Source organism: Talpa occidentalis, unplaced genomic scaffold (assembly GCF_014898055.3).
Source record: "Talpa occidentalis isolate TD23 unplaced genomic scaffold, MPIMG_talOcc4v2.1 talOcc4.12, whole genome shotgun sequence".
NCBI lineage: Eukaryota > Metazoa > Chordata > Mammalia > Eulipotyphla > Talpidae > Talpa > Talpa occidentalis.
In genome coordinates, this window is record NW_023601212.1 from 51,313,270 (window position 1) to 51,328,175 (window position 14,906).

General features: G+C 34.4%; 1 protein-coding gene across 2 annotated transcripts in view; it reads left to right on the forward strand.

Moving 5' to 3' along the window:
- Window positions 1-14,906, forward strand: part of HMCN1 (hemicentin 1) — a 508,306-nt gene that overhangs the window by 115,831 nt on the left and 377,569 nt on the right. For both annotated transcript variants that reach the window (XM_037506314.2, XM_054693419.1), the window contains exons 3-4: window positions 12,509-12,667; window positions 13,496-13,618. In XM_037506314.2, coding sequence (XP_037362211.1) covers window positions 12,509-12,667; window positions 13,496-13,618 — 282 coding nt within the window. The remainder of the gene's footprint in view (window positions 1-12,508; window positions 12,668-13,495; window positions 13,619-14,906) is intronic.

The following is a 14,906-nucleotide window of genomic DNA, read 5'->3' on the forward strand; positions in this document are numbered from 1 at the left end:
ATCAAAAAAGATAAACACATGCAATTTGCAGCAACACGGATGGTGCTGGAAGGGATCATGCTCAGCAAAATAAGCCAGAAAGAAAAAGAAAAATACTGGATGGTCTCACTCATAGCAGGAATCTAGAAAACTTAAATGAGGGACCAGGAAAATGAATAACTATAAGAAAGTGAAAATCAAAATCAACAAAAACTATGAACCAGAGACACTCTATGAGAGGTGGGGGGCGGGGAGGGGAGGGATTGGGGTCAAAATAAGGGGGTTGCAATTGTATGGAGAATATAAAAATAAAATTTATAAAAATTAAAAAAATATATAACAGTCAAAATTGAACAACAAAATATATCAAATATAATTTAAATATTACTTGATATTATAAAAGATGCCTTAAAAGCCTAATGCATTTTCATTACATAGATATTTAGAAGGGCAAAGACATAAACATTTCTGATAGAATATTAGGAAGGGATTTACTGTACTCATTTATTTATTTATTTGCAAGATTAGAGCCAAATTATATTCTTGGATATCTGGCCAGAATGAAAGTACCTATATTCTCAATAAGACTTGGCATGGGCCCTTCCTGATTTCCTGCCTCTCCCTTTCTTTTGTTCTCAAAGATCTTCAGGGAGTGCCCTACTCTCTTTGCTCCATTTGTCTCCGGGGTGGAGGATCCTAACTTCTGACTCATACTGCATTGATTCCCTAACCAGGGCCCTCCCTTCCCACCCTCTGAAATGGAATCTGATACCGATGACTCCATAGGGTCATGTAGCATCTCTGTTTAGGAAAATAATCTTTCTTTCTCCCCTGGAATGGAAGCTGGTGTCCATTTCTCTGGTGGTTTCCTCTGGGCTGACTTCAAGAGATTTTTTTTTTTTTTTTTTTTTGCATTGTTTGGGGATCCAAGAGGATGTAGAACAACTAGCCTGGGAAGAAATCAAATATTTACTTTGCCCTTCATTTGACATTGGGCACTGTTCTAGGCATGGAGGATACCATGAAAGTGTTTTTATTTTCAAAATTTCTAGTGAATTCTTTTTTTAAATTAATGGCAAAAATTTTCATTAAGTAAGGGTTAAACATGAAAAGACTTTAGATTATATTACTTAACATCTAGTTTAAAGAATATGTTTTGGGCCTCCCTGGTGGTGCAAGGGGTTGAACACCGCACTATGAAGCAATCGTAGCCTCTGTGGCACGAGTTCGATCCCCGGCCAGCCAGAGAGAAACCCACATGGTGCAGCAGACCTCTCCTGCCTTGCCCACTGCTCCCCTCAGCAGTGTATTTCAGTCGATCTGCCTGTTCTGTTCCCTCTCTGTCTCTGGTGAATCCTCTCACCACCCCCCATACACACACACCTCTGGCCTATATGCCAGCTCTTGTATGCATAAATAAATATTTTTTAAAAACTTATTGAAAAAAAGGAATATGTTTTTTTTTGTGTGTTGGCTTGGAGAATATTTTGTTATTTCATAAATCGAGACAATAAGCTTCCAAAATTTCATAAAATAGCGCAAGGTACACTTATTTAATTCCCTTCCTGTCATTTCTAATAACTTCCTCAAAGTCACTGATATCAAAAGCATTAGATTGCAGTCCTGTTAAAACCAACTTGGATTAAAAAACAAAAAAACTTTAAAAATATCCCTTTCATATTTGTAATAGTTTTGAAAACAAGAAAATTCAGTTTGAAATAAATTAATCACCCACTAACATTACACTAGGCTCAGCTGTTTTTCTTACAGAGATATGGAATTAACTTGAGGAAAAGTAATTTAAATTTTTCTAAGAAAAATGTAGCCAAAACCCACTAAACTTAAATCATTAAATTTAGAACATTAATTTTATTGTGATTTATCCTCTTTTATCTGGAATACAGAGAAAAAACTTGAAAAGCAACTGAGATTTCTCTTGGGGAAAAGAAGGGAAGACAAATGAGAACAAATGGTATTCAAATCACATAGAGCTTTGGGAATTAATATCCTTGTAAATATCAGTGCAAAGCCCTGCCTCGGGTCACATTCTTTATAAGAAGCTATAAAGTTTGTTGATTTTTAGAAAATGGTGTTGGCAGTAATATGCTTTCAAGCCTTTTATCCTTGTATTTTAAAGAACAAAAAACACATTAGTCAAACATTTGAAATGTAAAAAATAGAAGATATTTCTATAATAATGGAATTATAGTTCTAACTTTTATATAGATAGTTGTTCCCCCCAAACTGAGAAGCTTCACATGTAATTTGATTTTCCTTTGTGAAGATTCAGTAATTTAATTTTTAAAAAGGAAGATTAAAATTAAAAATATGTGGAACAGCATTATCACATAGCAATAAGATAAAGTTATGAAGAAGACTAAGACCCAGTTATTGTCATTCTTTAACAGAAACAGAACACTGGATTTAAACTGTAACAGACGAAGATTGGGGGAAAATATTTTGCTGTAGAAAAGTCCTAGCAGTTGATGTTAGAATTAAATCCATGAAAAACCACAGCCAGATAGGCAATAACTGTGAAAAAGAAGGGGATATGATAATGGTGATTTCAGAATATTTTCCTCTGCCAACTTTGTATATGCTTTATCTAATTTCTAGTGTCCTAAACTATGCTATCATGTAAAAGTTGTTATGTGTTTTTTGTTACACATGCTGTTATGTTTTTTGTTCTTTAAAATACAAGGATAAAGGGCATGAAAGCATATTACATATGCTCTAGATTTCTAATGAATCCTAAACGAATGAAAATAATCAAACTGATATAAAACAAAAAAATTAAGAAAGAAAAATAAAAAAATTGACTTGAAAGAAAAGGGGAGGGATTTTATGTCAGCATGTAGGTAGAGTAGAGCTGTAAGAGATGTGATTTTCATTTTTCAATGAACATGATTCAGCTTCAGAAAGCAGGTTTTATTTCCATTTAAGTTTATCTTAATGCATTTGATTTACAAATGACATATACATGTCTGTCTAGGAAGATAAGAGTCTAACTCACATTATATATAAAAGCTTCCAGAACAGTAGAACTAGTTTCTGGATCCAAATCAGAGTTCAGTATGTGTTAGCCATTAATACTACTGTTACTACTACTACTAGCATTCTAAATTCTTATAAGGGAAATAATCACTAAATGTTTCTACCATAAAGGAGCAATAATCGTGGAATGTGTACCTTTTAAAAGGCTTTGAAAGTATTTTAAATATCATTACTTTAGTTCAAGCTCACACAAATATTTCTGTTGCATTTTACAAATGATACTCAAGTGTTGAGATTAATTTCTCAACCTGTCTTAGGTCACCAGTCTGGCAAGTAGCAAAACTGGAAGTATTTAATGCCAAAGTCAGTTTCCTTTATCACTTTGCTACTTTCCTTCTAAATATTGGTTTAAGTAACCTTATTAATCTAATCAAATTAACTTATTTATATAATCTCTCTTTGTGTTTTATTTGAAAGTAGGGCAGTAGAGGATTAAAGACAGATGCAAGTCTGGGGCTGGTCTCATCCTCAATGAAGTACATTTGTTTCAAGATTTTAGCTTCCACTTCTAACTCCGGTCACTGAATGATTGGTGCACCTAAAATTTCAAAATAGCAAGTGACAATGTTATTATAAATAAAAAGCTACTTCCTTTCCTCCACATATTCTTGCTACTTAGTGTTTTAACTTATTTAGGTGTGACCTCACAAACACCTCAAAGAAACACAACGAGGAGCATTTTAAGAGACAGAAAGATAATATTTATACTGTATGCATATTTATAGGTTTTGATTATTTTTATTGTTAGAGTTGAAACTTGGAATCTGAAGCTAGTAAAACTATAGTTTGCTGCTAGATTATCTAGAGAAAAATTATCTTATATCCTTCAGGAGTGAAAGATGGAACTGAGATAGGAGAGTAGAGGCACTGGGGGGAATGCTTGGCTCTTTCTTGCCATCCATCCTGGGATCTATGATTGTTAACTGATCTATGATGCCTGAATTCATCCCATGCAAAACAGGCCCCTATCCTCCTATATTCACATTGACTTTCAAGAAGCAAATAACTGGTTGATTTCTTTATAATCGTTGGTATATACTTCAAAGGACATAGGACAGAGTTTAGAAGGATATGCTGACTATTAGGCTTTTTCAGAGCAGGATATATAGCTGGTTAATATGGGAGGATGTGGATTTTGATGGGAAATTTCTTAATTTTCTTTACAAGTGTGCACATGTGGGGATGTTCTTAAAGGTAAATAAGCAATTCATTGCAGGGTAAATATATGAGACAAAATGATGTTGAACAAGAGGAATAACTGATCTATGATGCCTGAATTCATCCCATGCAAAACAGGCCTCTATCCTCCTATATTCACATTGACTTTCAAGAATCCTCATTTGTCGTGTGTGTGTGTATGTGTGTGTGTATTTCCCCCTCATTTGGGATAATCTAGTACTTAGTTCACCAAGATTTGACACATGAACTTTGTCTGTCTTAAACTTCTCTCATAAATGATAATGATTTAATTAGTAAAATGCTTTGTATTGATTTTTTTCCCAAGACACAATTGCATAAGATAATATTTTATCACATTAAATGAAAGTCACAGTACTGCAATATCCTTTAACTAATCAATGATGAGGTTAATAGCAAATATGCTCCATATGTGAATGTCGGAATAGATTGTCAGAAGATTTTAGTGGGCAGGCAGCTGAGCAGTGGAGAAGAAAGAGGGAGATACTTCCTAGGAGAGGGGGGATGGGGAGAAAGGAAGCCTGCCCAGAGGAAGGACAAATGGAGTAAAGGCCTAGTCCTTGAGTAAGCTGCTGATTGGCCATCTGGACATCCTTAGACCCTCAGCCTGTCTCCTCCTGCCTCATTCTTCCCAAGTAAACAGAAGAGCCATCTGTTAGGACAGACCAGGAATCTATCCCAATAAAGCAGCAGGATAATGTATTCATTTGAGGGGAAAAGAGGTCACAGTAAAATGGTAGAGTACTTGAAGGGGAAAGAGGAGTTACTACTCAGCAATCAAAAAAGATAAACTCATGCTACTCACAGCAACATGGAGGAAGCTGGGATTATGCTCAGTGAAATAAGTCAGAAGGGAAAAGAAAAATATCAGATGGTTTCACTTACAGGAGGAATATAGGGAAACTCAACAAGGGGTCAGAAAAAAAGAAGACAAAATTTCCAAGCAAACTATAAATTGATACATACAGTAGGGGAGGGGTGGGGTCAGGGGCCAAAACAGGGGAGGGAAGAGCACAAGAGACTATGGGTGATTTGGTGGTGGGGATTTTATGGAGATTACATCTGAGGGGTGAAATCAAACATTGTACAAAAATGAACAATTATAAATAAATAAATAAATAAATACATACATACATACATACATACATACATACATACATAAAATTTAAAAAAGAAGTAGAGAAGTATTGAATTGGAGACTGAGAATACCAAGACATCATTTCTTGGCTTCCCATTTTTGCCTAGTATTAACCCTGTGTACTTCCACATCTTTTCATAATTAGAAGCTATAACATGATATTTTGTTATGCATGGTTGCCTTCATGCAGTCTCTTGAAGGGACCATGGCCCATTATAATTCATGTGAATTATGAAATTTTTGCAATGTTTTAAAATATGAAGGCTCATTATTTTCTGGTTTATTAATGAAAATATTGAGTGCCTGCTACACATTGTATGTTTATGATTGCTTGAATTGAAGGGAACTGCATCTCCTTCAAAGATCCAACATGAAAGAATGCCCAAGTGAAAAGATCAATTGCTAAAGAGTTAGAGCCTTACTGCCGACAGGTGATTGTGTGAAAGCCTGGAAATGGTTGTAAATGTTCACCTTTAATGCATCTGGACTGGAGGTCAGCGGTTCTCTGATGCTTTGGCTTGGATTCCACCTTCTTAAAGCTTGTTTGGTGATCACTGTAAAGAGTGTCATAGCAGGATCCCTGGGTTGTAACATTTTTGTTGTTAATTATGGAAATCTTAGTTTTGGGCCCTGAAAAGCTCTGTAGTAGTATATCTTTCCATATTTTCTATGAATGTTGAAGCCCAGCACATGTCACTGAGAAGCTAGGACTCTGTAGTCATTCTGATTTATTTTATACTTGCCTGGATGCAACTTTAAATTAGATTCAATTCAGGCTAATGATTTCCACATGTACATTCTGTTTTCTTGGTCATAGGATCGCAAAACTGTATTTTAAGAAAAAGAACTGAGGATTGTTTTAAGAAAGAGGACTGAGGGTTGTAACATTTGCTCAGCTTGCAACTGAGTTTCATTCCTAAAGTTTTATAGGTAAAGGGCAAGTTAAACACATAAGGCATTTCAAGAAATGGGTGTTTCATGTGAAAAGAATACAGTCTGACTTTGAAACCAGGTTTAGTAGGATGTACTGTTTGTCAATGCCAGTACAGATTCTTTTAGACTCAGTGAAGTCTCAGCCTACCAGTGAAGTCTCATTTTCTGATTGCTTAGTTAGGCATACCTGGAAAACAACTGGCGTAAACACTAGTTCATTGAAAATAGATGATGAGAATAGATGAATTGAAATGGGTTAATAGAAGAGAAAGAGCAGGCCCAGGCAAATGCTTGTTCCAAGATTAGTGTGTTCCCTGTTCTCTGATCCCTTGTTTGAAGAACATTTTCCCATTAGGTTTTGGACAGGGACCTCATTTTTCACCGGCTCCTCTCAAGGTTTAAAGGTTCAATTTATTCTAGTGCCACTCCCACACTCTTGTATTTAGAAAAGATGGCACCTTTATCTATGTTTTATTACTCCCTTGACTGATAGGGTTTCTATTTATTCTTATTTAATACTGCTTTCCAGGAATTTATTTTTTTTACGTAAATATCACTGTAACTCTGAGGTTACAGATAATTTTTTCCTTTAATTCCAGGAGCAACATTTACTGTGAAAGGTCAGATGTTTCTGTTTTTTCAACACAAATTCTTTTCTCTCTGAAATGTCTTGGCAACTTAGTAGATAGTTACCATCAGTAGAATTGTAGAGCTAAGATGAATATCAAAATACTGAGCAAGAATGTGCCTACTGGTACCAATTAATTATGTTTTAGTGTTCAAATAAAAACTCAAAGTTAACAAAGTCAGACCCTTCTTGTATGCATTTAGGGAATTATTTAATTCAATGCATTATGCACTTCAACTCTCTCACACCTTTCATTTTCATGTGTGTGCAGATTTATGTGGTTTGGAGGGATACATTTACATAGCTGTGTTTGTTTTCTTTTGTTAAGTATTAAACCTGACTGCATGCCAGGATGAAAGAGAGAGACCAAGAGACAAAACAGAGACTGAGAGATATGGGACATGGGAGGAATTAGTTTTATATTCCACCGAATATAACACACACATCATACATATTATTATTATTATATACATATTATATATATTATTGTTGGTTAAAGAGAAACTTTTGACATTCATACTTTTAGGGGACTTAGCTTTGGAATTACATCACAGGAAATGAGATGGAGTAGGCTTGCGTAAAGCTCAGGTTAGTTATAACAACAGTGCTTATGGATTGTTTCAAGATTCCTTGCTCAAATTAACAGTGATGTAAGAAAATAAGTAAGTATAATAAAAAAATAAAGATTCTTTGCACAATCTCACTCACTTATTTACTTACTTTTCATTCATCGATCTGTTTATTTATTAAACAACAATGAAGCCCTTGCTAAATTACTTGACAAACAAAGATCTAGGAAAAAATAAATTATGACACAATGTAGGAAATGCTACAATAGAAAAATGAACAATATTCTATGGACATCTGGAAGGATAGGAATAGCTTCCTCTGCTTTTGTAATGTCCCTGACAAGCTACTTGCTTGCAGCCACAGAAATTGATAAAGATAATAAAAGCCCTCACTGGATTTTCCATGAACCCTTAGGCCAGACAGAAATGAGTTAAAATCTCTCCTCTTTACCTACTAGCTATGTGATCCCAGATGCCCTGTTTGAAATAAAATGTGCCAAAAATGATACCTACATCATCTGTTGATGGAGAATAACACAGTGTATGTGACAATACTGTCTCAAGGGAGCCATCCACTAAGCTCTTATAAGTAGAGTGCCTTATTACAAGTAGAAGAATTAAATTAATGAGGCTTTTCATAGATTCAACTTCATCAATTCCAAATTTCTCCATCATAGGATGTTTTATGGTATGTAATTTTCCCTTTTTTCCTATTTGGTATTCAGGTCAAAACAAAAAAGAATACTTTTAGTGTTATTTTTTTTTAACTTTGGCCTTAAAACTTAAAGTACTTCATTTTTATAGTTTTAACCACAATCCCTTGCCCTCAAATTTAAAATACCACATGAGTTTGACACAAATCAACCTAATGTATCTGACTTTGCCAGATTCATATATAAGCATGGATATTTACCAGTTCTCTTTTTTGGCTACATTTAAAAATCAGACATCAGTTGCTAATTTGGGGAACACTATAACAAACATGTGGGTTAAATCCTGGGGGGGTGTGTGTGTGTGTATGACTGTGAAAGGTGACATAATTCTGCTTTTTCAGTATTTCTTTTTACTTTTTCTTTTTTTTTTAAGATTTATTTATTTATGCATACAAGAGCTGGGGTGCAGGCCAGAGGTGCAGGGGGTGAGAGGATTCACCAGAGACAGAGAGGAGAGCAGAACAGGCAGACTGACTAAAATACACTGCTGAGAGGAGCAGTGGGTGTGGCAGGTGAGGTCAGGTGCGCCATGTGGGGAGCTCCTTGGCTGGCTGGGTATCAAACTCATCCTGCAGAGGCTATGGATAGCTTCATAGTGCTGTGCTTAGCCCTTTGCACCACCAGGGAGGCCCCAGTATTGATTTTTTCTATCTGAAGTGCCTTTCACAACTTAGTAAGTTATAACCATCAATAGAATTATAATTTGTATAGCTATGTATAAATATGAAAACTTTATTTATAAAATTTGTACAATATTTAACCAAAATCAATAATCTGTAGTTTTTTTAGGTAGATCGTATCTTGATTCCTGACCTTTAGTAGATTAAAGCAACTTGAATTTTTGTTTCTAATAACTTCTGATAGGAAATAAAGTTCGTGGAGAATGTTTGGGTCAATGCATCTACTTTGTAGATATTAATCTAGAATAAAATCTAGGTTATTAAGCCAAGCATATCATTCTGAAGCAGTGCTGTCCAACAAAAATATATGAGCCACATAAGTCATTTTTTAAAAGTTGAAATTAATTTAAAAAATCCATTTAACCCAATGTATCCAAGATGTTTTAACATGTCATCAATATAAAATATAAAATTAATACTTCTTTCATTTCCTAATTTAAATTTCAGTCAATTATGTTCAGCAACTGTTTGGGGAATGGATAAATTATTTCATGATTCATATCATGATTCATAATCAGTTGTACAATATGAGCATAGAGGAGTATTTTTGTTTAAACTTTTAAAAATACATCAGTAATTTAAACTTTTTGCATAAACCCAAATATCCATTATAAATATGCAAAGGTGGACAAAGTAAAAATTATTCCCACACAACAGACTAAAATTACTAATGTGCCCAGTATCTCTTTCCCACATTCCTAGCACACAGGTGCTCAGTGAGGGTATTTGTTGCATGAGATAATTCCCCAAATAACCATTACACAAAGGAAATTATTTTATGGATCATTAAAGAGTAAAGGGTATAACAGTACATCTGTAGAGCAAGGAAGTATGACTGACTGGAAGAAAAGAGAAAGTTTTAAAGAGAGGAAAGCAGATTATCTCAACTTTTGACCAAAAAAAGTCTAATTTGACAAATATTTACTCAGTGATTTTTTTATGCTGGCAAATACTATGACCTGAGGGTTCAAAGACACAGCAAAGCAGTTTCTGCCTTCAAAAGCTTATAGAAAATGGAAAAATCTAGATTTGTGAGAAATGTTTAAGAGTAGATACAAAGTAGTAGAAAAATCACTTGAATGGAAGGACTAAAGTCATTAAGGTGTGCAGCCAGCAGCATATTCAAAGAACAGGAAATAGTTTCAGCAGAAACAAAACAACTTGTGGAGAGAGAGCAACAGGAGATAGAAAATAGGAAGATAATTTGATCCAACACAAGTTGTTAGTGAAGGATTTTAAGTAGGAATATATGATATATTTATATGTCTTTACTACAGGGGAAAATAAAGTTTGGTAATAGAAGGAGCAGAAGATTAGATAGGAGCTTATACTTGTAATGAAATCAACAGTAAGAAGAGTGCATTGTAGGAAGAGGAAGGGAAGGGACAGATTCATCTTAGGAGTAGAAGGAATATGGTGTGACCAGTGCTTAGGTGAAGGATATAGGAGGAGTCAGTGATGATTCAGGTTTGGAACCTGAATGTTAAGGCAGATAGTAACATCAACAAACAAATATAGGGATAACATGTTGGAGAACGATATAATGAGTTCCATTTTAGATGCATTGAATTATGGAGACCCTTACAACATCCAGGAGTATATGTGTAATGGGCCATTAAAAATTGAAAACTGAAGCTTGAGAGATAATTTATCTAAAGATACAAGTATACAAATCATTGAGAGCAGTCTTCCCTGTTCAACTAAAGGCATGAAAAATACACATAAGTGATAGAGGATATGAGATAAGTTCCACAAATATAGAAGAGTTTTATAACTCAGTAACTTTCTGGGAATCTATAGCTTATATCATCTCAAATTTGAAAATCAAGTTACTATAGTTTTCAGTACCTATCACTAAGAAAGTGACTTAATATTTAAAGGCTCTCTCAATTTATAATAGGGAATTTACAATAGTTTCTCTTCTCTTCTAGCCCATTTAATGACTAGTACTCAAAGGCTATACATTTTGAGAGGGATCCAATACAAGATTCTCTAATTTGTCCAGACTGCAATGTAAACAGTTCTAATTTTTGTTTCTTGGGACCTTGATTGAATCTGGGGTGCTCAGGATATGTGTCTGAGAATCTGAGGCTGGAGCCTGGAGAAAGCCCCATAGGAGAACCAAATAGATTTTCAGAGTTCAAAGATAAAACCCTGTCCTTTTCATCAAGTTACTATTTTCTTTTTGAGAAAGGGGTCTTAATTCTTAAATTCTGCAGATATTATTCTGTTTCTGATGAAACTATTTCCTATTCTTTGAATATGCTGCTGGCTGCACACCTTAATGACTTTAGTCCTTTACTTCAAGGTTGCCCATGACTCCAAGCTGTCCTGCTTTTAATTTGTTTGTTTTCTCTCCTTATAAACTAGAATCTTATTCATTGCTCAAAGCATATGGGTTGAAAAACCATTCCCTTGGCCCTATAGTTATTAACATTCATGATAGGAAAATAATCAGACATGATATAATATAGGTCATATATGCTTAGAATAATTTTGTATTTATATTTATAATAGAGGAAAATTTGAAAGAACCTTAATGTTCATCAGTAGAGACATGGTGACAAAATTATGGGATGTAGACCTAATAGAATATTATGTAGTCATTAAAACCTGTGATCTTAAAATATGTTGATGACATGGAAATAGAAGCAGGGTAAAAGGGGTCAATTATATGGTGAAGGATGGAATTAGACCGTTAGTAGTATACGTAATGTAGTATATACAGATGTTGATTTATAAAGTTGTATAGGGCTTCCCTGGTGGTGCAGGCAGTTGAACACAGCATTGTGAAGCTTTCTGCAGCCTCTGCAGTGTGGATTCGATTCTGGCCAACCAGGGAGATACCCACATAGTGCAGCAGACCTCTCCTGTCTTGCCCGCTGCTCCCCTCAGCAATGTATTTCAGTCAGTCTGCCTGTTCTGTTCCTTGCTCTGTCTCCAGTCAATCCTCTCACCCTCCCGCATATCTGGCCTATACCCTGGTTCTTGTATGCATAAATAAATAAATCTTTAAAATAAAAATAAAGTTGTATACCTGAGACCTATGTAATGTTATAAACTAATGTTACTCCCATAGAAACTTAAAAATTATATTCCTAAAATAAAATATTATGTGTAAAACTGTAGATATAATATGCTCACAATTGTAGCTATAAATTTTTATATTTTTGAAGGAAATAAATGAGACCAGAATTCCTCTTAGGGTGAGGACAATTTTTGTTTCAGAAAATATGTTGACTTTATTCAAGTAGAAAAGACAACGGAGATTGAGTTCATAGGAAAAATAAAGCAAGTATAGAAAATATGAAGGGGTTGACAAGTGCGGTGTACTTTATAAAATGTAGTCATAGAAGGCTTTTCTGGTGGGTGACATTTGAGCAGAAATGTGGGATCTTGGAGCTATGCCAGGGTGCTTGCATGCTGGTGGCAAAATAAGCCTGATGTGAAAAATTGCCATGTGCAAATTGCCACATGCTGGTGGCAAATTGACAGCAAATAATATTGAAGAGAACTTATTTGGTTCTAAAGCTTCTAAGGCAACTTGCTCTCACTCAAATAGCTCTTTCTTTTCTGCTGATGGAACAGTTTCATTTTTGCACTCTGCTCCTTAACAGGGTGGTGGTGATTGTCCAGAAATGAGTATTGGAGCCATAAAAATTGCCTTGGAAATTTCTCTTCCTGGTTCTTTCATCTATGTCTTCACGGATGCTCGGTCCAAGGATTATCGGCTCACTCATGAGGTGCTGCAGCTTATCCAACAGAAACAGTCACAAGTAAGTAGCATGAACACTCATACATTCCCATCTGTCAGGAATATAGAATGGGAGGCTTCCTTTCCTGTTATGTGTCAAATATCAATGTTTTCATTTACTGATGCATATATGTAGGTGTCATATAGGTGTTATTGGCACCTAGCATATGAATGCCATGTTTTTCAATAGAGAAGTGTTTAATTAAGGTGCTTATCCTTATAATTGACAAAAAAAGAGCCTTAAAAATGGCCTAAATTTCAAATGACCCCTGATAGGTGGAATCTTAATCAGAGTTACTCATTGTATCAATTAGCAACATGTTTTCTCACAGCCTTAAAACAGTAAACAGTTATTTCTCACATGTTTGCAGAACACTGTTGATCTAGATCTGCCTTGTTCATCTGTGTGTAGACAGAATAGTCTGGGTTTAATTCATCTGTGCTGGTCTCTGGACTGTTGTATCTTTGCCTCTTGGGTTTTCTCAGCCTCTTTATGAAACCAGTAGGCTAGTTTAGAAATGTACTTCTCACACCCATGGCAGAAACACTCGAGATCAACTAGAAATACACAGAGGATCTCTTCAGTCTAGCCTCATATTTGTAGAAGGTGCCTTTTTCATTGTGCTACTTGCCCAAGCACATCACATAATCAAAGTTGACAAATTTAGGCTCCACGTCTATAGTGAAAGGAACTTCAAACTTTTGATAAACTGCATGGATACAAGGAGGAATACAGAGAGGGTAGTGTGTTAACTTGTCTAGTTCTATGTTGACACATAATATGTAATGAATAAATAAATATTGAATTCTGAAAAATCTTTTAATTGTCTTCTTTTTTAAAAAATGATAGGTAGTATTTGTGCTCACTGGAGATTGTGATGACAGGGGTCATATTGGATATAAAGTGTATGAAGAAATTGCTTCTACAAGTTCTGGTCAAGTGTTTCATCTGGACAAAAAACAAGTGAATGAGGTTAGTTTAATAAAGTTGTTCTATTTTATTACTAGTTTTTCATACCAAAATCAGTCAGGCCAATCTAATTCTGATAGATTTTGAGAAAAATAATTTGGACAAACAGATTTTTTTTTCTTGGCTGCAGGTTAATAAAATCATCAAACCAATATGGAGAAGCATGAATTTATCTAATACTAACTTCTAGACTGCATTATCCTGTATTGAGAAAATATTTGATTTAAACGTATTTAACATTTATTTAGCAGGAATTGAAAATGTTTTTAGTTCTTGTTCTTTAATAAGGTCATTTGTGTTTCTGATACATGACTTGGATAATGTGTTAAATGAGGTTTGACTGCTTATTGAATTAGAATGTGAGAAACCTAGAACAAAAAATGTGAATGTGAGAAAGTTATGAACAAAATTCTGAAATTTGATCTTTCAGAGTAAAAGCCAAAAACTATAATAACTATCTAATATCTTTTATGATAATACCTATACTTAGTAAGAAAATCTTGTTATCTTGTTATTTTCTTAAAATATTTGAGGTTTGGTTGGTTCTTAAAAGTATTGGAGATATGTCTATTTGTCATGATTCTTTCTCTTTTTGTTATATTGTCTTGACATCACTCGTGATAAAAAATGTATTTATAATTTATTTATTTATTTGGCACCCGCTTATGCTTCTAGGAATATACCAAAAAAAATTATGTAGGCATAATTAACATTTGATTGATATGGTCACTATATCTAAACAAGCTCTATTAATTTTACTATATGCTCTTTTATGACTTGAATGAAATGATTCAGTAGTCCTTTTACGTTTAAAGAATTATTATATCATAGTGGAACTAATAAGACCATTGCAAATTTTTAGGCTAAACAGTCTAGCAAAAACATTTTTATCAACCTACTGAGATGCAAACCTAAAAGGTGACTTTAGTCTATAACTTTTTTTTTTTAAGAAACTCACTTATAAAAGGTGCTAACTTAAGTCCTGTTGTGCCCACAGTAACCACACATAAAGGTCTGGACAAGAGAGCTTAGAAGTGGCTAGAGAGACAGATTTTTCTTTTTCCTATGTGTAAGAAAGATACTGGAACTGTTTAAACCAACATGTACCTTAAAGTCACAAAGGTTGAAGATTTTGTTTACCAAAAAGCAGTGACAGTATTAAAATGGAATTCGCAAAGTTTTTACTATTTCGCCATGTACTTTCCTTTTCTTGTAACTTCAAATTGTCTAATTATAGAAACACTATAAATTTAGAGAAAACAGATGCTATCATGATATTTACACATTTAAT